Below are 26,650 nucleotides of genomic sequence, written 5' to 3'. Positions count from 1 at the left end.
AAATGCGACTCCGCGCCCTCACCCAAGGCATTGTGCAGGAAGAGATCTGGGCATACATGGCTCCTAAACACACCAAATTTCTCTCTAAGAGACGGCTGTTAGCTTACTAACTACTCTTACATTGCCATTAGTAATAATGGATGGCTGGATGGGCTCTGAGAATACGAAGTCGAACTCAAAATATTTTTCATAAACACATAGGCGATTTAATATAATAACATTAAAACCAATGAGGTAAATTATACTATAAAAAGATATTATACTATAAAAACCATTTTTTTGAGAATTTTTTAAATTTTGATTTTAACACATTTTTAGGATTAGGTAAAAAAAATGATGATCAGTCTCTCTTGTTGTGGTGAGACTATTCAGACAATATTATTTAAATGTTTGTTGATCTGATATGAATGAAAAACGGGACTTTGTAAGAAACATCATTCTTACCTGGTCTCTCTTATTTTCAACCCTCACTTTTGGGCAAACATTTGCCTTCACATTGATCTGTTTTGATTTTAGACTGGCTTTCCGTGTTCTCAGTCCCTAACTGGATAATAGCCAATCTTGTTAACCTCTGCTGTGATGCTGGAACCCTGCAGCACACAGCGGTAGTCCAGAGCACTTCACCCGCTTGCTGATAGGAAGAGACAAAGAGCACCAAAGCTACAGCAAATATTTACTGCCTTATTAACATGGAATTCATCTGTACGTTTTCTCCATCCCCTGAACAATGTTTGCAGTCTAGTAGACACTCGTGGTAAATCACATAGTTATGTACTGTCTGTATGCAAAACAGAAGCTTCATATTCATATCTTGATGACAGGTTAATTATAATGTAGATGAAACACACTTTATTTTTTTCTGTCTTTTGGTACATCAAACGTCTTTCTTTAATTATGTAATTAATATTTTGAATTTTCATCTTAATTGTGCTGAGTAGGCTGGCTAATTTGCATGGGGTAATGAGAGGGATGTTTCCATTACAGGTAATTAGGTACTTGTGAGGCAGTGGTGTGGCTGTGCGACTGGAAAGAGAAGAGAGAGAGAGAGAGAGAGAGAGAGAGAGAGACCATAGCTCTGTTGAAAAGTAGCGACATAAAACACAATCTCTTGTAAAAATACATATCAATACACAACTCCTCTGGGTGAGTACATGCCAGCATGGCCTGGAAATATTTTCTCTATCTCAGATTGTTCTGGCAATTGTCACATAGAAACCTCATTAGGAGGAAGGATGTTTGATGTGCTTTTTAAATTTGCAACACAAACCATTTTTTTGAAAATCTCTATGAAAGTGTCCTATACATACCTCCTGTAAGACCCTATGATATGTGAACCGTACATGATACAGACAACATCTTGGTGTCATTAAACTAAATATGAATGTTCTAACATTTAAATGAACTATGTGCATTCACCTTATGACATCCAGTGGAACAGCCATTGTGAAATAACATTTTACACATGAATGTATTCACATTAATATGAATATATCAAAAGTACCCTTTTCTATTTTGTTAATTTTTAGACATATTGTTTTAAACAATATACTCTATAAGTACATCACATTTTCAGAGTAGGCTCTCTTTTAAAGTTATGATCAGTTTTATGAGCACCAGTTTTTTATTCCATGTGTAACTCTGTTGTTGTATGTGTCGAATTGCTACGCTTTATCTTGGCCAGGTCGCAGTTGCAAATGAGAACATGTTCTCAACTAGCCTACCTGGTTAAATAAAGGTGAAATAAATAAAAATAAATAAATAAAACAGCTCATAGGAAAATTGATTCAAAGGTAACTCCCTCTGCTGTTGATTTGCTGAATGTGCAGTCTTACAGGAGGGCTGTGATTGGTTAATGATCTATGTATAAAATTGATCATTTCTTCACACGTAGCAGAGAGCCCACTCTGGAAATGTGATGTGTTTGAAGAGTATACTGTTCCAAACATCATGCCAAATGGAAAATCAAAAAGGGTTTGAATGTCACAAATCCGGCTGAAGGTGGTTCCTCTTCCTGATCGGGCGGCACTCGGTGGGTGTCGTCGCCGGTCTACTAGCTGCCACCGGTCCCCTTTTCTGTATCAGTTAGTTTTGTCTGATGTGTTACACCTGTTTCTTGTTTGGGTTTTGATTTGGGCTATTTAAACCAGGTATGCCCGCCTGCTTTTGTGCGGACTTGTTTTTCTGTTCATGTGGTGTGTATTCTCATGGACTATTTTCTCCGGACTGTTTGGTCCTGCTTTTGGGCTGGTTTAAGTGATGCGCCTTAGTGTTTGGCGTTACCGTTACTTATTGTTCTGGATTAACCTGTTAAGCCTAGCCCTGTTTACTGCCCCTTCTGGAGGAATTGGGTACCCATATAAAACAGGATACATTTTTGTCAAAAGTTGCTAATATATGCACATAAAAAATATTATCGAATAGAAAACACTCTAAAGCTTCTAAAACCGTTTAAATTTTGTCTCTATGTAAAGCAGAAGTCTCAGGGCGTGCATTCTCCCAAAGTCTCTCTTGTCATGGAAAAAGTTGGCCCAACTTTGACGTCATCGTATACGCCTTCCCAAACAACTACCGCTCTGGGAACAGTCTGTACGTGTTCAGCGCGAAGCCTGCTTTCAATGGGGCTTCTCATTGTGAGAATCGCGCGCTCACGAGATGTTGAGCGTGCCGAAAGGTCTCGGTCACGCGAAAAAAAAGTGTACGTTTATGCGCGCTCTGATCCCGCTCTCTCTTTTCTTCAGGATCAATTAAAAGACGTGTGTGTTTCGCTTCGTCCTCACAATTGCTGTACACCTTTATAACATGTTAAAGCTTAATTATGAACATAGTTTGACAAGTTTACTCGACATATAATGTATATTTTCGACGTTTTGGTGCACATCCACTTGAATTTTGGCTACATTTCGACCGAAATGTGGCTATTTTGAGAACCGAAAGACGCAGACTTGAAAACTAAACGCTGTTTTGGTAAGTATAATCCCTTCCAGGTCTTTTGATGGAAGAACAGCAAAGGTAAGGGAATATTTATGTGTTAATTTTGGGTTTCTGTCGACTCCAAGATAGAGGAGGCATAATGATACATTTGGAGCGCCGACTCCTAGTATAGCCTAATGAACGCAAACTGTAATGTTAAAAATAAATGTAACACAGCGATTGCATTTAGAAGAAGTGTATCTTCCTATACATATGTAAAACATGCATATTTAGTCAAAGTTTATGATGTGTATTCCTTGTTAGCTGATGTTATCTGCCGGAGCTATTTTATTTCTCCTGACATTTTAGTAGCATTTTTTGAACGATGCGTCATTGTAAACAGAGATTTATGGATATATATTGCAGATTATTGAAAAAAAAAATGAATGTACTGTGTAACATGTTATATTACTGTCATCTGATGAAGATTTCAAAAGGTTAGTGAAATGATTTTTTTTTAATCCTGCGTTTGTTGATTGCATATTTTTTCCTACTTGGCTATGCTAATGAGCTATGTCTGTGGTGGTGGTTTGACATAAATATGTGCTATGTTTTCGCCGTAAAACATTTTAGAAATCTGACTTGTTGCCTGGATTCACAACGAGTGTAGCTTTAATTCAATACCCTGCATGTGTATTTTAATGAACGTTTGAGTTTTAACTAATACTATTAGCATTTAGCGTAGCGCATTTGCATTTCCAGAGCTCTAGATGGGACGCCTGCGTGCCAGGTAGGAGCAAGAGGTTAAAAGATCACGATTAAACTACTTCTGCTCTCTGCGCCTGACTTCTCCACCCACTACTCCTAGAAGCCATGACAGAAGCCCGCACCATTCCTATGGAGTCAGCAGGAGCAGCGACCACCCCTCTTCCATCAATGGAGGAGCGCGTCCTCCATCATACGGCCATCCTCCATCGGATCGGTTCGGCGTTGGACCAAATGATGGAGAGAATGGAGCGATGGGAGAGGAGTGATCTCCCGACTTCACCCCAGCTCCTCCACTGACAATGCAACCCACTTCTCCTCCGGCGGCATCCGGTCCCAGCGCGATGTGTCTCGCGCCCCCGAGGGAGTACGATGGAGCGGCGGCTGGGTGCCAGGGGTTTTTGCTCCAGCTCGAGCTATACCTGGCTACCGTTCGTCCGACTGAGAGTGTGAGCCTCCTCGTCTCCTACCTGACGGGTAGAGCCCTGGAATGGGCCAACACAGTCTGGAACGGCCCAGACTCGGCTCGGGACCACTACCCGGAGTTCACCCGCCGTTTTTGAACGACTGTTTCATTTCAGACAGGAGACGAGGAGCGCGCAGGACTTCACGTTGGAGTTCCGGACCTTGGCCGCTGGTGCGGGGTGGAATGACAGGGCCTTGATGGACCTCTACCGGTGCAGCCTCCGGGAGGACGTCCACAGGGAGCTAGTATGTTGGGACACCACTCTCTCCCTCGACGAACTTATAGACTTGTCGATCCGGCTGGACAACCTGCTAGCTGCCCGCGGGCGTTCAGAAGGGGTCCTGTCAGTTCCACCTCCCAGCCCTCCTGCTCAAACTCCGATGGAGGAGGCTCCTCCTGCACCCACTGTGGTCGGAGAGGACACACTTCCGACCGGTGCTGGAGGAGCTCGTCTGGGAGTCTCGGTCACCCCAGGTGAGTCAACACCAAACTCACCCAGAACTCCCTGTTGGTCACATGTTTTATTAATTTCTTTCCCTGTGTTTTCTCCCTCCCTCCAGCATAAGGCGCTAGGCGATTCAGGGGCAGCTGGGAGTTTTGAGGATCGCGGACTCGCCCGTAGGTTGGGAATTCCGTTGGTGCCGATAGATCCGCCCTTCCCCGTGCACTCCTTAGATAGCCGACCGTTAGGGTCAGGGCAGGTCGGGGAGGCCACGGTTCCACTGGACATGGTAACGCAGGGGGATCATAGGGAGCGGATCAGTTTCTTCCTTATCGATTCACCTGCGTTTCCAGTGGTGCTGGGGGTTCCCGGGCTGGCCGGTCACAATCCCCGAATTTCCTCGAAACAGGGGCTCTCCAGGGGTGGTCAGAGGAGTGTTCAGGTAGGTGTATAGGAGTTTCCATCGGTGCCACGTCGGTGGAGAGTCCAGATCAGGTTTCCACTGTGCGCATTCCCTCATAATATGCCGATTTGGCTATCGCTTTTTGTAAGAAAAGGGCGACCAAATTACCACCCCATCGACGGGGGGATTGGGTGATAAACTTCCAGGAGAACGCTGCACTTCCCAGGAGTCACGTGTACCCATTGTCACAGGAGGAGACGTTGGTTATGGAGACATATGTCACAGAATCTCCGAGACAGGGGTACATTCGGTCCTCCATGTCAACCGTCTCCTCGAGTTTCTTTTTTGTGAAAAAAAGGAGGGAGGTCTGCGTCCGTGCATTGATTATCGAGGTCTCAATTCTATCACAGTAGGGTTTAGTTATCCGCTACCTCTCATCGCTACGGCGGTGGAATCATTCCACGGAGCGTGTTTTTTCACAAAACGTGTATAAGGAGCGTGTATAATCTGGTGCGTATTCGGGAGGGAGATGAGTGGACAACAGTGTTTAGTACCACATCTGGCCACTATGAGTACCTCGTCATACCGTATGGGTTAAAGAATGCTCCAGCCATCTTTCAATCCTTTGTAGATGAGATTCTCAGGGACCTGCACGGGCAGGGTGTGGTTGTGTATATTGATGACATCCTGATCTATTCCGCCACACGCGCCGTGCCTTTCTCCCTGGTGCGCAAGGTACTTGGGCGACTGCTGGAGCATGACCTATACATCAAGGCTGAGAAATGTGTGTTCTCCAAACGAGCCGTTTCCTTCCTGGGTTATCGCATTTCCACCTCGAGGGTGGTGATGGAGTGTTACCGCATTAACTACCGGAGGTTTATCCGGGGTTTTGGCCAGGTGGCAGCTCCTATTACCTCACTGCTGAAGAGGGGGGCGGTGCGTTTACGGTGGTCTGCCGAGGCGGACGGAGCTTTCAACCGGTTGAAGGCGCTGTTGACTGACGCTCCCGTGTTGGCACATCCGGACCTGTCTTTGGCGTTCATAGTGGAGCTGGATGCGTCCGAGGCTGGGGTTGGAGCCGTGCTATCACAGTGCTCGGACACACCACCGAAGCTCCGCCCCTGAGCGAAACTACCGGGAGTTTGTTGGCTGTGGTGAAAGCCCTGAAAGTGTGGAGACACTGGCTTGAGGGGGCTAAGCACCCTTTCCTCATCTGGACTGACCACCGCAATCTGGAGTATATCCGGGTGGCGAGGAGACTGAATCCTTGTCAGGCTAGGTGGGCCATGTCTTTTACCAGATTCACGATCTCTTATAGACCAGGATCCCTCAACACTAAGGCCGACACGCTGTCCCGTCTCTATGACACTGAGGACCGGTCCATCGATCCTACTCCCATCCTTCCAGCCTCTAGGCTGGTGGCACCGGGGGTATGGGAGGTGGACGTGGACATCGAGCAGGCGTTATGCTTGGAACCTGCGCTTTCACAGTGTCCTACCAGTCTTAGGTATGTGCCGCTTGGCGTCCGTGATCAATTGATTCGGTGGGTCATCCAGGTATTGCGAGGACAGTGCGGGATCTTAGGGGGAAGTACTGGTGGCCTACCTTAGCTAAGGACGTGAGGATCTATGTATCCTCCTGTCCGGTGTGCGCTCAGAGTAATGCTCCTAGGCACCTGCCTAGAGGGAAGCTACAGCCCCTCCCTGTTCCACAACGGCCCTGGTCTCATCAGTCGGTGGACTTCCTTACCGATCTTTCACCCGTCTCAGGGAAACACTACGATCCTGGTCGTTGTAGTTTTCTAAGTCCTGCCGTCTTCTCCCGTTGCCTGGTCTCCCTACGGCCCTACAGACTGTGGAGGCCCTATTTACCCACGTCTTCCGGCACTACGGGGTGCCGGAGGACATCGTTTCTGATTGAGGTCCCCAGTTCACGTCCCGAGTTTGGAGGGCGTTTACGGAGCGTCTGGGGTCTCGGTCAGCCTGACCTCTGGTTACCACCCCGAGAGTAATGGGCAGGTGGAGAGAGTTAACCAGGAGGTGGGTCGTATTGCCAGGACCGGCCAGGAGAATGGGCGGGGTACATCCCAAGGGCGGAGGTGGCACAGAACTCACTCCGCCACTCCTCCACGAACATGTCACCATTCCAATGCGTGCTGGGCTACCAGCCGGTCCTGGCGCCGTGGCATCAGAGTCAGACCAAAGCTCCTGCGGTGTAGGAGTGGGTGCAGCGCTCTAGGGAGACCTGGATGGTAGTCCAGGTCTCTCAAGCAAGCTGGTGGATGGCAGAAGAAGAGCACTGACCACCACTGCAGTGAGGCCCCTGTGTTCTCACCAGTGGACAGGGTCTGGCTCTCGACCCAAAACCTGCCCCTCCGCCTGCCCTGCCGGAAGCTGCGGCAGGGCAGATTACAACTCCCTTGTTACTATCGTATTAACCCCTCGTTCTATGTGTCTCTCCTCAGGCCGGTGGTAGCTGGTCCCCTACAAGAAGGTGAGGTGCCGGAGGTCCCTCCGCCTCCTCTGGACATCGAGGGGTCCCCGGCCTACACGGTACGAGCTTCTGGACTCGAGATGCCGGGTGAGGGGCCTGCAATACCTCGTGGACTGGGAGGGGTACGGTCCGGAGGAGAGGTGCTGGGTACTGGTGGGGGACATTCTGGATCCATCACTACTAAGAGATTTCCATCGCCTCCATCCGGATCACCCTGCGCCTCACCCTCCGGGTCGCCCTCGAGGCCAGGGTCGGCGCGCTGCGGGGGCCGCGCGTCAGGAGGGGGTACGGTCACGAATCCCACCGAAGGTGGTTCCTCTTCCTGTTCGGGTGGTGCTCGGCAGTCGTCGTTGCCAGTCTACTAGCTGCCAACGATCCCCTTTTCTGTTTCAGTTAGTTTTGTCTGATGTGTTACACCTGTTAGAACTCCTAGAAGCCGTGACAATGAAGGATATGAAATCATATTTTTTTATATAGACACTCCAAAGTATAAAGCGTATAATGGCACCAAGATGTTGTCTGTACCATATTGTTCACAGATCATAGGGTCTTACAGGAGGCATGTATAGGTCTAAAAAGGGCCTAACATGACCACTTTCATCATGATGTAACAATCATTTAAGTATCTATTTGGAAAGGCTTCAAATCCTCAAAAACCTATTCCAGCTCATTGATGTATTGTGATAAGATTTAACTGAATAATGACACTATTGGTTAAAGGATTCATTGCAGACCTGCCCTTACACAGTAATTCAGTAATTAATACATCTTGATTCAATGCAGACCTACCCTTACACTGTTATGAATACATCTTGATTCAAGGCAGACCTATCCTTGTACAGAAATAAATACATCTCGATTGAATGCTGACCTACCCTTATACAATAGTAAATACATCTTGATTGAATGCAGACCTACCCTATATAGTAATAAATACATATTGATTGAATGCAGACCTACCCTTAAACAGTAATAAATACATCTTGATTGAATGCAGACCTACCCTTAAACTAATAAATAGATCTTGATTGAATACAGACCTACCCTTAAACTAATAAATAGATCTTGATTGAATACAGACCTACCCTTAAACAGTAATAAATAGATCTTGATTGAATGCAGACCTACCCTTAAACCAATAAATAGATCTTGATTGAATGCAGACCTACCCTTAAACAGTAATAAATAGATCTTGATTGAATGCAGACCTACCCTTAAACAGTAATAAGTAGATCTTGATTGAATGCAGACCTACCCTTAAACAGTAATAAATAGATCTTGATTGAATGCAGACCTACCCTTAAACAGTAATAAATAGATCTTGATTGAATGCAGACCTACCCTTAAACAGTAATAACTAGATCTTGATTGAATGCAGACCTACCCTTAAACAGTAATAAATAGATCTTGATTGAATGCAGACCTACCCTTAAACATTAATAAATAGATCTTGATTGAATGCGGACCTACCCTTAAACAGTAATAAACACATCTTGAAAAATAACGGAAATTGAATCTGGAATAAAAACTGGAAAGGGTAAAACATGTATTTGATTTTGCACAGCTACAACAATAAAGAAATATATTTCTACATTTTCCATATTCAAAATAAGTCTATATAAAAGGGTATTGGGTTAGAGGGCTGATCTTTCAAATCTGCCTCAGTGTCACAAAATGTAATTCTCCCACAATTTCACACATCTCTGTCAACTACGTAATCTCACTCTATCACAGGAATTTCACACATTGTGATCAAGTGCGCGGTCAAAACTTCACACAACTGTCCCTCTCGGGAAAGAGAGGTCAAGATCATACTCTCAGAATTGTCAAGTCTCAGTATAATAAAAAAATAAAAATAAGAATGCAGTGGAAAATGCAAAAATGTTTCCACACAATGTTTCCATTGTGTTTCCACATGTATTAGAAATGCAGTGATTTGTGAGCATGCACTGTAGCATCTAACACACAATGACAGCTGCCTGAGCTTCACAGTGACTATTTTCTGTGTGTTTGTGTGTATGTGTGAGAGCATGTAATGCTTGGGTATGCATATGTGTATATGCAAGAATGTGTGTGTGTGTGTGTGTGTGTGTGTGTGTGTGTGTGTGTGTGTGTGTGTGTGTGTGTGTGTGTGTGTGTGTGTGTGTGTGTGTGTGTGTGTGTGTGTGTGTGTGTGTGTGTGTGTGTGTGTGTGTGTGTGTGTGTGTGTGTGTGTGTGTGTGTGTGTGTGTGTGTGTGTGTGTGTGTGAGAATGGATGTGAATGCATTGTTCGTGACCCACAAGGTGATGGTGTGTGTGCCTGCATGTGTATTTGTGCATGCATACATGAGTTTGTGTGTGTGACTGTATGATGGTGGGGGTGGGGGTGGGAGTACTGAGATTAAGCATGCAGGATCACGACACTGAGACTGGGAGGAGGACCCATCCTTGCTCCCATGGCCATGCTTGTATACCCAACTCCCAAAAAATAGGTCAGTGGAACACAAGAAACACAGCAGCATCAACTCAAAGAATCCTAGTCTGCCAGTTGCGCCAGCCAGTGCCTTGTCGCCCCGTCTGCAAGCCACGTTCAACACTACCAGTCTGCCATGCAACTCTCCCCTCCGAACAGACAAACACGTCCTCTGGAATGGAGCAGAATTAATACCCAAGGATAAAGAACTGCTAAAGGGACCCCTGAACCCCCCTGAATCCCCCATCCACCCCCCTATGTCTACCCTTCAAAACTTGGAATTGTCGCAAGAGCTGGAGGGCTGTATTTCTCATCAGAAAGAGATCAGTGCTATAGTATGAACACACTGACTCTAATTTAATAAACACACACCAGCACAGAGAAAGCACACATAACAGATACCATGAGAGTAACAGTACTATCCACTTAAGAGAAACATCCCAACACACACGTCTCATCATCTGTTTTGAATTTCGAACTTGGTTTCCTCCCAGAATATATTTTTTTCCCACAGCTTAATTCCCTGGTAATAAACACATTCTGAGGCAGTCTCTCTCTCTCTCTCTTTGCAGGAAACTGAAATGGAGAGTTGGCAGGCAGTGAATAGAGAGAAGCTTCACTTCCCTACTTGTTACTCTAGCTGCCTATTGCACCATGGAAACAGCATGCATGCATTCTGCTCTTACCTTTCATAGCTGAAATCACAAAATACATCATTAAGCTCCGAGTCCATAAGAGAGCACTATCACCAGCGCAAAGCCCTCCACTGCTGTCTCAGCAGCAGCTGGCCAGCACAGCTCTGTCTCTCAGCCTCCGAGCATGAACACACAAGAATCCATGTGACTGTGACATCAGCACTCATGTCCGCCTGTTCCCACCCCCTGCCTTTGATTGGCAAAGCAGGCAGCCAGTGGGGGCGCTGAGAGCTCAGGCACTGTTTGCATTGCTAAGGCTTGTCTGAGGCCTCGCTAGACACAGCACACTTTCACTATCTTGTCTTGCTTATCATTTAGTGCCAGGATAAAGTCATAACAATTTCTCTGCCAGAAACAAAAATTCCATTCCCTTTTTTGCTTTCATAATGTAAGGAAAGTAGGAAAACTAAGGAAAGAGAAGAAAAAGGTTAAAGAAAGACTCGAATAGAGAAAAAAGGGAAGATAAAATAAGTAGACGAATACATTCAATGAGAATGAGGGAAGGAGATAATATAGAAAACAGAGAGCAAAATGGAGATAATCTAGAGAGGTTGTCTAATTCCCTGTGGCTCAGTGATAACAGAAGTCCTCTCTTCATCTTCTCTAGATGGTACTACTCATTCTGCCTCCAGATGTCTACCTGCAGAGCAGAGGGGGGGCCTTAATGAGCCCAGACGGACGAGTGGAGGACGGATGAGTGGAGGTTCAGCCCATCCCCTGACCTCTCCACAGGACTCACACACCTCTCACCTCCTCTCCCCCTCTCCCATGGCTCACACACGCTAGGTCTGGCAGGTGAGAAAGGGGAGATAGTGACGAAAGCTCACAGTGACTAGCGGATGAGTTTCTCTCTATTGTTTTCTCTCACCCTCTCCCTCTCCCCCTCTCTCCCCCTCTCTCTCTCTCTTGCCCTCTCTCTCGCTCCTCTGATAATCTGTTCAGACCCCTTACCAGCTGGCACTATCTGACACAATATTCTGTTCATAGTGCCATCCGGCTCTGGCCAATAACCGGGTTCATTTTGAATTTCCATATCATCCCTTCTCAAGAAATATTCAAAATACTTCATTGCATTATTTAGACATCTTTCATGCTAATAGTTTGGATTGGCAGTTTTAACAAATTAATTTGCAATTTTTGACATGCCCAGTTATTATTTGGCAAACATCCCCCTAATGTTCCATGTGTATATGTCTACAGCCAACTTGTCCTATTGGTACTGCTGCAGGAAGGGTATACTGTGTATACAGTAGGGATCACAACCTATGATACATCAAGTATGCAAATGAACCTCCTGCCCATGACGCCATAAATCTAGGCAATGGACGTGTTTCATTACGACCTCTACATGATCCATTTGAGAAACTATAAACACATTAGCTCCTGTTATGTCAACACGGGTCTGTCACTGCACACAATCTAATGAACAAAATATAATTCAGCTGTAGATATCATCAAATGAAGCGTGTCATGGTTACAAATGAGTGAACGTGATGAGGTGGTAAACACATTTAATTCCCCCGTGACACTGAAACCTAGTGTCTCTCAGGTTGGATAACCACAATACTCCGTGTTGCTCTCTATATAAGTCAGTCTGCTGGCCCACGCAGAGCCAGGTTAAACTGTCACTTTCAGCACAGAAAACACTGTGGTGTGGTTGCCTTGGCTGTGTGCTACTAGTTGCTACAGTATAAGTAAGTCTAAAATCAGGAGCCATCTCACTGCTGTTGTTGTGAGGTCCTTGTTTATGAAACAGCATGGCTTTGGCCCCTGGGTGGCCAGGCCCCACTGTGACCTCACATACACTCTCTCCTGGCTGCACTCTGCTCTGCACTTTCTTCCCAGACTTTCAGATGACTGCAGATAATAACAGTTTAGTCTAAAGGCTGCTTATCTCTTAGGAAAGGAACATCTACACTACACTGTCTGTGTGTGAAAGAGAGAGTGGGAATGTCGAGTTTGTTTGTGTGCATTGTGTCTGTATGTTTACTGTACGTGAATCTGTATGACTTTTGTAAAACCTTGTTTGAGGACAATGTGTGAAAGCCCCCACCGGGCATCATTGACACAATAAGGATCAGACAAGCTAAATGCCTTCTATGCTCTCTTCAAGGCAAGCAAAACTGAACCATGCATGAGAGCAGGAGCTGTTTCAGATGACTGAGTGATCACTCTCTCCGTACCCGATATGAGTAAGACCTTTAAACAGGTTAACATTCACAAGGCCGTAGGGTGAGACTGATTACCAAATTGGCAAGTGTGTTCACAGACATTTTCAACCTCTCCCTGACCAAGCATGTAATATCTACATGTTTCAAGCAGACCAACATAGTCCCTGTGCCCAAGAATGCCAATGTAACCTGTCTAAATGACTATCGCTCCGTAGCACTCACATTTGTAGCCATGAAATGCTTTAAATGGCTGGTCATGGCTCACATCAACACCATCATCCCATCCCTGGAGGCATACCGCCTGAAGAGACCCACAGATTATGTCATCTCTATTGCACACCACACTGCCCTCTCCCACCTGGACAAGAGGAACACCTATGTGAGAATGCTGTGCATTGACTTCAGCTCAGCATTTAACACCATAATGCCCTCCAAGCTCATCACTTAGTTAAGGATCCTGGAACTGAACTCCTCTCTCCACAATTGGATTCGGGACTTCCTGATGGGCCACCCCCAGGTGGCGAGGGTAGGCAAAAACCCATCTGCCTTTGCTGGCCTTCCACATGGGGGCCCCTCAGGGGTGCATGCTTAGTCCTCTCCTGTACTCCCTGTTCACCCACACAACATTGTGGCCGTGCACGACTACATCACCATCATTAAGTTTGCTGACGGTGGTAGGCCTGATCAACATTGACGATAAGACCCTATTTGGCTGTAATATTATCACCTCTCGAAGAGCATACTCACAACTACAAATGTCTGATTATTCCATGCAAAATAATAGAGCACATTTGCACAGTGGCAGCAGGTAGCCTAGTGGTTAGAGCGCTGGGCCAGTAACTGAAAGGTTGCTGGATCGAATCCCCGAGCTGACAAGGTAAAAATCTGTCATTCTGAGCAAGGCAGCTAACTCACTCCTCCCTGGCGCTGTGGATGTCAATTATGGCAGCAGCCTGCACCTCTCTGATTCAGAGGGGTTGGGTTAAATGTGGAAGATTCAGTTACACAACTGACAAGGTATTGCATTTAGCTCTATCATCAGAGTTAAACAGCAAATAACTGCATGCTTTCAGGAGCCGTAGATATCAATTGATCGTGTACTGTAATTCCAGAGTTGTGAGGGTGCCACCAGATGAAGATCATCAAAGGAAAATTGTTAATGCTCTTTCTGACTTTTGTGACACTCTCCTTGGCTGGTAAATGGCTGTATGGGTTTCTGTGGCTAGGTGCTGACCTAACATAATCGCAAAATGTGCTTTCTCCGTAAAGCCATTTTGAAATCTGACACAGCAGTTGCATTAAGGAGAAGTTTATCTTTATTTGTATGTTTAACACTTGTACCGTTTATCAATGTTTATGATGAGTATTTCTGTAATTTGATGTGGCTCTCTGCACTTTCATCGGATGTTTGTTTGAGACAATGCATTTCTGAACTTAACGCGCTAATGTAAACTGCGATTTTTGGATATAAATATGAACGTTATCGAACAAAACATACATGTATTGTGTAACATGAAGTCCTATGAGTGCCATCTGATGAAGATCATAAAAGTTTAGTGATTAATTTAATCGCTATGTCTGACTTTTGAGCCCTCTCCTTGGCTGGAAAATGGCTGCATGATTTTCTGTGACTAGGTGCTGACCTAACATAATCGCATGGTGTGCTTTCGCAGCAAAGCCTTTTTGAAATCGGACACTGTGGTTGGATTTACAAGAAGTTTACCTTTAAAATTTTAATTATGGGATTTCTGCTGCTTTGAATTTGGTGCCCTGCAATTTCACTGGCTGTTCTCGAGGTGGGATGCTAGCGTAGTGGAGCAAGTCGAGAGCTTCAAGTTCCTCGGTGTCCACATCACTAAGGATCTATCATGGTCCACAAACACCAACACAGTCTTGAAGAGGGCAGGACAACGCCTCTTCCTTCTCAAGAGGCAGAAAAGATTTGTCATTGGCCCTCGGATCCTCAAAAAGTTATACAGTTGTACCATTAAGAGCACCTTGACTGGCTGCATTACTGTCTTGTATGGCAACTGCTTGGCATCTGACCGCAAGGCGCTGCAGAGTGTAGTGTGTACAGCCAAGTACATCACTGGAGTTCAGCTCCCTGCCATCCAGGACCTCTACACCAGGCAGTGTCAGGGGAAGGCCCTAAAAATTGTCAGACTCCAACCACCCAAGTCTTAGACTGTTCTCTCTGCTACCTCACAGCAAGCGACACCGATGCACCAAGTAAGGACCCTGACTAGATTCTACCACCAAGCCATAAAACTGTGAAGCATTTTTTTATTATTTTGGCTCTATACTCTGTATGTAGCACATGGGGATGTGTGAAACTTTCTCTCAGCCTTAAGTGTCCCGCTTGCGTCGCCTCATTAGCTACCTATTGAGGTGGCACGATTGGCTAAGACACTTGAGGAGAGCTGTCACGTGTGTTTGCGAGGCAGAGGTCCAAAGTTTGCGCCAGGTATGGGCTGAATCATGAGAAAGTGGTATCCGCGAAGCAAGCAGAGTGACATCCTTTGCAGTGGTGCCTAGTGATTCAGATCTACAGTTGTGCTCAGCTCAATGCCGGTGTCGCTGTTGAGTAAATTTGAGAGGTGAATGTAGCACATGGGGATGTGTGAAACTTACTCCTCTGTATCCTGCTTGCATTGCCTCATTAGCTACTAAGCTGTGTGACATACTGTACATTAATGTGGATTCTACCATAATTACGGGTAATCCTGAATGAATCGCGAATAATGATGAGTGAGAAAGTTAGACGCACAAATATCTTAATCCCAAGACATGCTAACCTCTCACCATTACAATAACAGGGGAGGTTAGCATTTGGAGGGAAGGTATGATATTTTTGCATTTAACTTTCTCACTCATCCTTATTAACGATTCATTCAGGATTATCTGTAATCATGGTAGCATCTACATTCATGTAGAAGTGTTTAGAAACATATTATATTCTTATTTACGATAAAAGTGACTCCAAAATGACGCAATACATTATTTACCATTAATTTCTATTGGGCACAAAATTCTGAAACACAACCAAAACAAACAGAAAATGCATCCAATAAATGTCATAAGCTAAATGTAGTCATTGTGTGCTGTGAATTTGAGATCAAATACTTAACTTTTTATTGCTTTAATACACATACGTATAAGTGAATTTGTACCCGATATGGATACAAATACCCTCACTGTCAATGTTTGATTTCAAATTCAAACTGTTGAAGTATAGAGCCAAAAGAAGACACCATGTTTCACTGTCCCAATAATTACGGAGGGCACTGTAGTTAGTCTGGGTAGCTATGTGGTTAACTATTTAACTATCTGCATTGACCCTTTTTTACTCATCACGTACACTGCTGCTACTGTTTACTATCTATACTGTTGCCTAGTTACTTTATTCCCAGTTATGTGTGCATATCTACCTACATTATCTTGTACTCCTGCACATCAACTCTGTACTGGTAGCCCGTGAATATAGTTAGTTAGTGAATATAGCTAGTTATCCTTACTACTTTTCTATTACTTCTCTATTTTCCTTCTCTCTGCATTGTTGGTAAAGGCCCGTAATCAGAATTTCACTGTTAGTCTACACCTGTTGTTTACAAAGCATGTAACGCATACTATTCTATTTGATTTGACTGTCAAAGCATACAAGCCACAATGCATCCTGAGAGTGTCACACTATACTGTAATAATCTGTCTCAATGCAGGTTTTCTTCTGGATAAAGCTTCTGCATCCTAGGCACAGTGAGAAGAGCAGACATACTGGACCAGCTGACTTACAGCTACAAGTCAGGAAATACCTGGTGTTTCTGAGGATAGCTGCTGCCAGAAATGCCACTTCCTCTGTATGCACAATGATGGAACGCTCCCCTGACTACAGCCCTTTCACAATGACAGTATGCCAATACTGAGGTGTTGCTGAACTCATTACCACATTGCTTAAATCACAAAACAACTGACAGTTAATGTCTTTATATGAATGTGGTGATGTAATGTAAGATCAATGTCTGTAATCCATTAACTATGCGATGGTCCACTGATGTCATTGGTTTACCTTGTATTTTGTGTGTTATACCACCTCTTCACGTTATGACATTGAATATCCTCCACGGTTATAGTCAATAAATATCCCAGGTGATGTGACTCTTTGATCTCTATTCAGTTCCATCTGGAGATGGACTAGTACCCATCATTTCTTGCATATGTGTTTACTGAACCTATCCCAAATCAGAGGGGTAAAAATTAGCAATGACTCCTTGATGTGTGTGCAGAGCCAGTGTCTATTTTTCCACAGATAACCAGCTCTAGATGCAGTCAAGAGCTGACCTGGGCTGAGCCGGACTGCAGTGGGTCCACACTCACTGCCTCTCTGCATAAACACCGGCCCAGTCAAGTGTCTTGCGCTCCTCTGTGATTAATTCTAGCAAATGTATTTATTGTAAACAAGCCCTGTGGGATGGAATTCAATTGAGAGGAGACTCTGAGCCTCCACTGGTGCCCTGGAGGAGAGGACAAGAGCCGATAATGGCCTCATTAGCAGTCTGTCAGTAGCCATCCCACATCCCACGCCTTCCCTCACTGCCTGGCTGGGCTGGCTGACTTGGGACGCAGCTGACCCATGTTAACTACAACAGTACCACGCCACTGCCCTAACACTCCACACCACAGAGCATAGAGAGCATAGAGAGCATAGGGACTAAGTGCTCATCATCCTCTGTCTCCCAGGATTACAACACATATCAGTGATACAGATACAACGACGAATGGTGAATAATCCATACAGCGACATGGACGATGTGGAGGGGAATGTGTATGTGTGTATTGCCAGCCCCCAGCTGAAGTAGAATTAACAAGATCCAACAAACACCCAATGAAAGCAATACAGATCAATTTAATAGAAATTCCAAGCAGTGGAGGGCATAATATCAAACCATAACAGCACCGACCCATACGAGACAATCATAAACCAATTTAGAGCCATTTCAGGCAATTTCCTGCGGCTTCCACTTGTGGGGAAGACTTCAATAAATCACACAGACAACAAAGGGAATATCTATTTCAGGGAAAATAGGAGACTATTGGGGTTCTTTCAGTGGGGTGGGAGCAGAGCATTTAAAGAGGGGTTTGGAGAGTTTAGAAACATACATCTATGCCGCCATGCCTGTGGAGGAGTGTCAGGGTATAATGTATACCTAGAGAAAATGCTGTGGAAATGTTATTGGTAATGGACTTTACATTGAGCATGGTGGGCTGTGCGGTGTGGACTGAGTCAGGTGGCCATAGAGGAGAGTGGTGGTGGTGGGCTGCTGACTGACTGACTCACAGTGACAGTGTGATCAGTGGACTCTCCAATAGTGACTGTACAATGCTCTCCATATGAGGAGCACCAGGCCAAGCCAGTATCAGCCACAGCCCAGCTCACAAACCCACCCCATATTTATAGAGCAGTAAGGCCACACAGACTAAAGACAAAAGCCTCAGTAAAATGACATGTAAGAGCTGGTCCACCATTACTACAACTGCAGGGGGAGGTGCATTAGGTTACGCCATAACTGACATTATAACTGTATACACATAGTCACTACAGTCTATTTACTATAATGTGGGCGAATAAAACCGCTACAACCTCTGGTACTAGGTCTACTAAGAATGTCTGCTAAATGACTCAAATGTAAATGACTCAAATGTAAAATGTACTATCACCATCATTTATAAAGTATAGCTACAAAATGTTATTTGGTCTCCATGCTCATCCAATCTCTGAGAACAATCATACATTCCATATATTTAAGTCAATTACATGAATTCGATTTGGATTTGACAACACAAAGCTCTTATGTGTTAAATAAGGATGATAAGAGAAGAGTTACGACATCTACCACAGAAGAGGGTTCAGTGGACTTGAAAAGATGTGCGTCATGATGGAAATAAACTATGGAAATGTCAAAAGACCAAGATTTAAAAAAAAATGTTGTGCAGGGAAAGACATGTCTGCTCTAAATTAAATGAGGACCCTTCCAGGTATTAAAGAATACGGAGACATTTGGCAGTAAACAATTTGATAAGCAGTAAACTCCTCTAATTGAAAACATCCGATGCCCCCCAGCAGCTAGTTTGTAGTGGTTTGACGTTGTTGTTGTTGTCATCGCTCTGTTCAGTTTAATAGAACTGGGATGCCAGGATGATCTCTTTGTCTTTGGGCATTTCTTATTTTGTAATATGAGTAATGTGAGAAGGAGACAAAATGTGTTTACAAGATGCAGAATAGGATCGGCTCATTTGATCACGATGGGTCAAAACAATAACTCATCTCTGTGAAAGGTATTTGATTATGGATTACAAGGAGGTTGCTATTAGAATAGAAAAAGTAAATGTATCAGTAAATCAATTAAACAGAATTGTGCCCACTTCAGATGCACAGTAAATTCATGAAGATCATGACAAAAAGGAAAGAAAGCTGCCTTTGAGCTGTAGAAGCATATTCGATAGCACTGACAACACGTCCAACAAATATGAATACACATCAAATTGTACAATCATGTGTCCCGAGTCCCTTTTGCACAGAGCTGCCTGTGGGGATAGAGGGGGAAGCCATATTAGGCTTGACAGAGAGGCAGCATGAGAAGAGGGAGAAGGAGAGATTATAGGAGGCATTGCAGCCATGCAAGAGGCTTAGCCTGCCTAGGCGGGAGGCGGAATCCTGTGAATTCAACTGAACTGGCAAGACTCCCCAAAACCAGCATTTCCATCTCCGGCAGGACAGAGTGGAAGGTGATTAGGCACTCTGCACCCCTCTGTAACTCTTCCACGACAAACCAAATAGAGCAGGTCATTTTCCCTGTGGTAATTATGTCCATAATCAGTCATGAGGGATTGGTAATGGACCTGCTTATTCTTCATGTGCTGCAGAGGCGCCGGCTAAGGCTGTCGTGGGGAAAAGCATGATTACGTTTATTTTGTTGTTGTTGAGGGGTGACTCTTGTAAGAGCAGCGGTGGCTGTTGTAAAGGCCAGCAGGGGAACTTGGCCTTTGCGGGGGAAGTTAACGAATTAACTTCATTATTGAGGCACATACCAGAGAGACCCCCTGGAGTGTGTGATGCATTACCTAGTGTCAAACTGACACACTCCAACATCTCCAATATAGAGCAACATCAACTCTGGGGGAGGTAGGCATGTAAACTAAAATAGTTAACCTTCTGACTTGAAGGGAAGAACAAAAAAAGTGCAACAAACAAGGATGTTGACAGAAATGGTTTCTATATATTTCTGTTTCAAACAGAAATTCAATGAGCTCCTTAGTGAAACAAAATGTGTATCCCTGCTTGTAAATTAGAAAGTACACTAATGGTTTTCTGTCTTAATTCACCAAGCCCTTCTCTCTGGATACACAACGATGAATAATGAGGGAAGCCTGCTCCTGTGACTGCTCTGTACAGAACACCTCTGATGAAAACTGTTTTAGCCTTAAAATAACAATGTTCTGTGTTTATTAAAAAGAACTCTGCTCAAGCATGAAAGTAACTTCTCCAAAGTTCACAGCACTCTATAAAACCAGCGAACCACCAGAGGGACTAACTTTTAAGAAGGAGGGAGATCTTTAGGCTATGGATGAACAAAGCACTTAGTCTTCCCCCCTTCTGTTGGGCCTTGCTGGAGTTTCTCCATGGAGCACGGCGGATCTAGCAGTAGCACTTTAAGCCGGTGCGCTCTGAACACTTGTACTCTTGACTTATGAGGATGCCATGGGTGCGGCGGATTGATTCATCACAGGGTGTGCTCCTCCTGCACTCTTGCACATTAGTAATGTGGTCCGCAGAGGAGGAGGCCTGTCACTACTCTATACCTGGACCCCACGAACAAGGTAGGTCAACAGGAGGCATCAGCGCACTGGCCCACTTTTAGTCTTTCACAGCACCTTTAAGTTTCCACGGGCTCCGCCAGCCCAGAGCACGGAGAGAGAGACATGCTGAGCTGGGCCTGGGCTGTACATACAGGACAATCCACAGACATCAGGCTTGATATGAGCAATAGGTTATTTATTAGTTATTTATGAGTTAAATGTGTGATTTAACGTTATCTTCATTTGTATCATATAATAATTTAAAGTCGGTCCAGCAACATAACAACAAAGGAATGAGTGTGCATCAAAGAAGACATACTTGTAAGTGAGATATTGTGCCCTCCAAACCAACACAGGCCTGAGGGAATTTCATCAGAAGGCTGGGTAGTCTTCTGTAATATCAGCGTAACAAAATGTTATGAGCGCCAAGCACATGATCATCTGTTCTATTTTCATATAATATAGAGCCACTTTAAGTCAGTATAAGCTTTTGACCTGAATACTGCAGGTAATGCAAGTTAAACACCTAGTTCCGTATTCATGTTTGTCATTTTACTAGTGAAGATTAGGTAAAAAAAGGCTATTTGAAACCAAAACACAGGATTAAAGGATAATGCTGCTATGTGTCTTCTGAGTCGACCTTGATTCTGTAATCAAGCACTATACTGTAACAGCATGTTTCTCTCACTCTTATAGTCAATTCACTTTCTGTACAGCTGCTCACTTAGACTTAATGGCAAACACTTGATGGTACAATTCTGGCTGAGGGAGAAAATTATTTTGACCAGATTTTCTTTTAATTTATTTTTATTTCACCTTTATTTAACCGGGTAGGCTAGTTGAGAACAAGTTCTAATTTACAACTGCGACCTGGCCAAGATAAAGCAAAGCAGTTCGACACATACAACAACACAGTGTTACACATGTAATAAACAAACATTCTGCCAATAATACAGTAGAAAAAGTATACATACAGCATGTGCAAATTATGTACGATAAGGCAGGTAAGGCAATAAATAGGCCATGGTGGCGAAGTAATACAATATAGCAATTAAACACTGGAATGGTAGATGTGCAGAAGATGAATGTGCAAGTAGAGACACTGGGGTGCAAAGGAGCAAGATAAATAAATAAATACAGTATGGGGATGAGATATTTGGATGGGCTATTTACAGATGGGCTATGTACAGGTGCAGTGATCTGTTAGCTGCTCTGACAGCAGAGAACTGGAAGGAAAGATGGGTTAAATATGATAATAGATAAAATATGTTTATGGTATACATTTGGAATTCAAGTACATATCATTTTGTTTTTTGTTTTTATTATTCCTTTAATGTTCATCAATATTTGAAGGTGTTACCTTAGCTGTAAAGAGAAAAGAAAACAAAGTGAAAGTAGGAACCTCACACAAAGACAGGCAGCGTTGTCTTTAGTCTGTCTCTAGGCGAATAATCACTAGTGAATTGATTTGAATTACGCAGACTCTGACTCTAATGACCGCGGGGTGAGAAATGAAGTTGATCTTTAAAGTGAACAAACCTGCAGTCAGCCACGGCATCATTAAGGAGACTGCCACTTAATCAGAGAGAGGACACAAATTTAGCAGGAAGCTAACTATGCAGGAGGTGCCCTCGACCCATTTAAACGCATCATAACATCGCATATGAACAGGTGGGTTATACAGCACACATCTCTCAGCCACCCTTATTTTACTGACTCCCTCTCTCGCGCAGTTTTCATTTTTTCACCCCTCTGCCGCAGACACAGTAGAATAAGAACCTTCCTTTGATGTCTGGGATCCCATAATGCTGAGGCATCGAAATCCACATGCTAGTTATCTGTGGAATCTTAATGATCACGGCTAACAACACTGCATAAAAGCACATAAACACATCAATAGCACCAGAATAGCACCAGATTTCCAATGAAAGTAATCCAATACAATGTTCACATGTGATCAACACAAACTAGAATGTATAGATCACAAAGAGTGTTTTTCTTGTCAATAGATGTGTTGCCTTTCTGTATCGCCGTGTCATAACTGAATATGTTTCAGCTTTCTATTCAGCTCTATATTTCAGCTTTCTAATGCATTATGCTATAGTGTATCTCCTTTTAAATAGCATCAGTTTGATCCCTAAAATAAAAACAGATAATATTGCCTCTTCAAATCCCCATTACTTCTATGCAGTGTTATTGTTTTGGTCTTCTTCTGCTAAATAAACAATCACAACTATGACAATGAACATCTTAGTCAGCATAGTTTATTCAACAATATTACATCTGAATAATTCAGGAATTAAATTATATATGTTAATTCTGGGCCACATTATTCAAACCTGATATCATTGCATCTGCATTTTCATAGTTATTATATATAATTGCAAATCTCACAATAGAATACTTCTGATCATATAAATGGATGTTGTCAATTTAGTACTACAATTACTTTCATATTTTTTTATATATATATATATATATGCCATTTAGCAGCCGTGAGTGGGAGAGGTGTAGTAGCCTGCCTCTTCTCTATCTCTTCTCCCGAAGTTAATGATGGCACAAGGACATTTAATTATGGCACCCATCTTAAAGCTTCCCCGTCAGCATCACTCAGGATCATATCCGGAGGAGCTCTATGACCTCCTCTTCTGTCACCCTCCATGAATCAAAGCTTTCATTACATGCTGACACTCTTGTCCTGTATTGGCTGGACGATGTGCACCATGGGAAAGTGATGAGGCAGATAACCTGCTCTCATGCAAGGCCGGCCTCTGTGGCATGGTCATTGCGTGACAGTCTGCCCTACCCTGCCCTGCCCTGCCAGCCATGCCAGCCTGCCTACCCCACTCCACCTCGCCATCTCAGCAACCCCTCAGCCCCTCACCTGCGATGGCAGGCAGCCTCCCACCTGCCACAGAGAAATCGCCCACAGCAGATGGGGAAAGTTATTTTAGCTGGCTCGTCCGAGCATTGTGTCCTTGTCACATGTCACTTACTCTTGTTTTCTGGTCTGACACGACTTCAAGACAGGGCCTTTCAGGTTGGGGTGAGACACAAAGAGACAGGGTGAGGAAGAGCTGACGAAGCCTCTCTTCTCTTCTCTTCTCCTCTCCTCGCTCCGGCTCAGGCACTCACAAAGACACAGCACTAGAGAGGAACCAGATTAAAGCCCCACAAAGACAGCCCCCCAAGCCCTACAAAGACAGTCCTCCAGCCCCAGAAAACGCTGTCGGAACCCCCTACCAGTCCCCCACAGCTCCCCATGTCTCTCTTCCTTTCACACACACAGCGGACCCAGAAGGTGATAAAGAAACCAATCCATTCTGAGAAACTTATGCAAAGAAAGTGCATTTTCCAAAGGCCATTTGCAATTTTACAAAATAGCAGACATAATGTTTTTACTGAAAAATGAGGACCTGTCATATTGTGTGGGAGAAAAAAAATACAGTGGAGAGGAAAAATTGAGAAAAATAATGCTGGCCTGGTTAACGACAAATAGATAGCTCTATTGATTTCCTTTTTCGAGCGGCTGTCCATCCCTCACTGTGGTGATTATGCTGACCTATTTCACCCAAAAATATCTGTCTATTGTGGATTAAACCAAACTGTCCGAAAATAAAATATTGTTTTCACGGAACAAAGAAATAGACTAGAGTGAAATATAATATATTGTAAAGAAGAAGAAAAGATGGTGAGTGTCAATTTGAAAAGGGAAAAACTGCAAGTTTGAGGTTTGAATAAGTGTTCAGCAGCAGAACAGGCTTCTCTTGGTTCGGGTACTCGACCGACACCCAGCAGTATTGGTACCAATTTAAATCAATAATAACATAATATTTAATTCTCAAATCTATTTTATAACGTAAAAAGTATTCAGTAAATGTTTGCATATTATATGCAAACCAACAAATGTTTTAAGAATTGTAAGAATATTTGCATTTGCGATTAATTGTTTATTTCAAAACAAAGTACAATATAAATCTATGAAGTCATGTCATCATATTTTGTTTGTGTTTTCCTCTCTGAGTCTGAGTACGGCTGTATGTGATGTAGCAGTGTATGAGGGTTGTGTCTGTCACCAGTGACTAGTAGTATCTCACTGTGTAGCTGTGGGACTCTAGCTGCCTGATCTTCATTATCAGCCCCAGCTAAACAATGTACGTGTGTACTGGATGCACTCCCACATGAGTGCAACTAACAAATCCCTTCAGAGCTGAATCAAGGCAACAATATGATGAAATACCTTCAAACAAACACTGAGCGGGGAACATTGAGCTATGCAGAGAAGACTCACTCTGCCTCAGGCTATTCCACAGGAGTATGTCTGTTGCCAAGCAAAATTAGATAGCAACTGGGACATATTATTCCTCCAAATTGGCAGCGTACAGCATGATTAAGGACCATACAGCTCATGTTCGATTAACCACAAATATTTATGCTCAGGGTGGCAATAAATAACCCCTCTCAGCAAAGAATACTTGTATCTGACATGTCATAATAACAAGTACAGCAGATGTTTAACATGGGGAGGTATCAATCACCTAATCATGTCAAACACACCAGGAGTGGTGTGTAAATAGGTGCTAGTAGTTTATTTTTATTTCAACTTTATTTAACTAGACAAGTCAGTTGAGAACAAATTCTTATTTTCAATGGCGGCCTACTGAGGAACAGTGGGTTAACTGCCTTGTTCAGGGGCAGAACAACTGATTATTACCTTGTCAACTCATGGATTCAATCCAGCAACCTTTTAGTTACTGGCTCTAACCACTAGGCTACCTGCTGCCCCAGTAGTACATCTGCTTACTGTTAAAACACACAATTTGAATAAAATAGACCAACCATTTCAAAGGTATTAGCTACATGAACAAAAATATAAAACTATAATAGCATATGGATATCATTGTTAAATCGTAAAAGCTCTATATTATGATCGATTTAATGATAACACGCTATTTTCCAGACAGTTTTCAGATCTATTGTGTGTGCTGTGATGTCTAAATCATGTGGTTGAGTTGAACAGAGCAGGTAAATAAATGAAGATGAAGGGACGAGGCCATGTTTCTCAATAAGTGGGGGCTGCCTGTCGTGCCAATGGAGATAAATACACCCTAGAGCACACTCAGTGTATTTATGAGTCTGAGCTATATAGTATGTTGTCTTCTCCTCTACTCTCCTTTCTTCTCTTACATTTGACATTTTAGTCATTTAGCAGACACTCTTATCCAGAGCGACTTCTCCTCTCCTATGCGTCTCTTATATGTCCCCTCTCCATCTCCTTTCTACATCTGTGATACTGCCTCCCTCTGGCCATTCGATACAAAAAATATTTAGGGCGTATCTCAATACCAGTACTTTCGTTAAAAATAGTAGGTATTTTGGGTATGCAAAAATAGAATGTTTTAAATGTCTGGATGTCATACTCATTTTGTTTTTTCATCTAGAATAATTTGCTGCATGCTGTTGAGGATGAGAAATGTATTTTCAGACCCACGTGTGTTTGACAACAGTTGATAGTCAGCTGATAGTTTAATAAGAGGGTGCGCTACCAAAATGTACACAACAGTAATTTGGGGCATTATCAACAGTAAAATACTGTGTAATGTTTTACTGCAGCATCCTGTAATTTATCGGGCATTGTGGGAAAATGATGTGGATGGGGAAAGAATTGCTGTACATGGAATGGTACCAAAATTAAACAACACAGAACCGTACAGTATTTTTGGAGCCCCAAAACATTTTGACCACTAGTGGGTCAGGGTTGGGCTCCATTCGAATTGAAGGCAAGAAGTAAACTAAAATTACAATCCAATAATTAAAAAAGGACATTTATTTTCAATGACTTTTCAATGACTGAAAAGTAGAAGAAATTTATTTCAAAAGTTTTTACATTTCTGAATTTTAAATTGAAATCACTTCCTAAATTGACTGCCTTCAATACGTATTGAAATCAACCCTGTACCGGCTGCATGGTATTGTTGTTTGTGGCTCATTTAAGGGGAAA

The 26,650-nt window shown here is 43.5% G+C and overlaps 2 protein-coding genes across 3 annotated transcripts in view; one reads left to right on the top strand and one right to left on the bottom strand.

Moving 5' to 3' along the window:
• LOC124036591 (nuclear receptor ROR-alpha A) overlaps window positions 1–26,650 on the bottom strand; it is a 307,445-nt gene that overhangs the window by 66,891 nt on the left and 213,904 nt on the right. The window contains exon 1 of one of the 2 annotated variants that reach the window (XM_046351357.1): window positions 10,619–10,740. The exons of the other annotated variant lie outside the window; for it this stretch is intronic. Within the exon in view, the coding sequence (XP_046207313.1) occupies window positions 10,619–10,649 (31 nt within the window). The 5' untranslated portion in view covers window positions 10,650–10,740. Of the gene's footprint in view, window positions 1–10,618; window positions 10,741–26,650 lie in introns of those variants that run through there. 2 annotated transcript variants of the gene reach the window in all.
• LOC124036596 (gap junction alpha-3 protein-like) lies at window positions 3,730–16,836 on the top strand. The gene is made up of 4 exons (XM_046351371.1): window positions 3,730–4,615; window positions 7,451–7,764; window positions 11,235–11,422; window positions 16,515–16,836. The coding sequence occupies exons 1-3, from the start codon at window positions 4,389–4,391 to the stop codon at window positions 11,411–11,413; spliced, it is 720 nt and encodes a 239-aa protein (XP_046207327.1). The 5' UTR covers window positions 3,730–4,388; the 3' UTR covers window positions 11,414–11,422; window positions 16,515–16,836.

Source organism: Oncorhynchus gorbuscha, linkage group LG01, assembly GCF_021184085.1.
Source record: "Oncorhynchus gorbuscha isolate QuinsamMale2020 ecotype Even-year linkage group LG01, OgorEven_v1.0, whole genome shotgun sequence".
NCBI classification, from domain to species: Eukaryota; Metazoa; Chordata; class Actinopteri; order Salmoniformes; family Salmonidae; genus Oncorhynchus; species Oncorhynchus gorbuscha.
The sequence above is the reverse complement of the archived record's forward strand: the minus strand, read 5'-3'. Positions and strand labels throughout refer to the sequence as shown.

Bases quoted from the DNA above. Each gene is read 5' to 3' on its own strand.
- LOC124036596 (XM_046351371.1), top strand. From the start codon at position 4,389: ATGTTGGGACACCACTCTCTCCCTCGACGAACTTATAGACTTGTCGAT. The intron at 4,616-7,450 runs GTGAGTCAACAC...GTCTCTCCTCAG, and splicing joins GGGAGTCTCGGTCACCCCAG to GCCGGTGGTAGCTGGTCCCC. The intron at 7,765-11,234 runs GTACGGTCACGA...CATCTTCTCTAG, and splicing joins GGGCCGCGCGTCAGGAGGGG to ATGGTACTACTCATTCTGCC.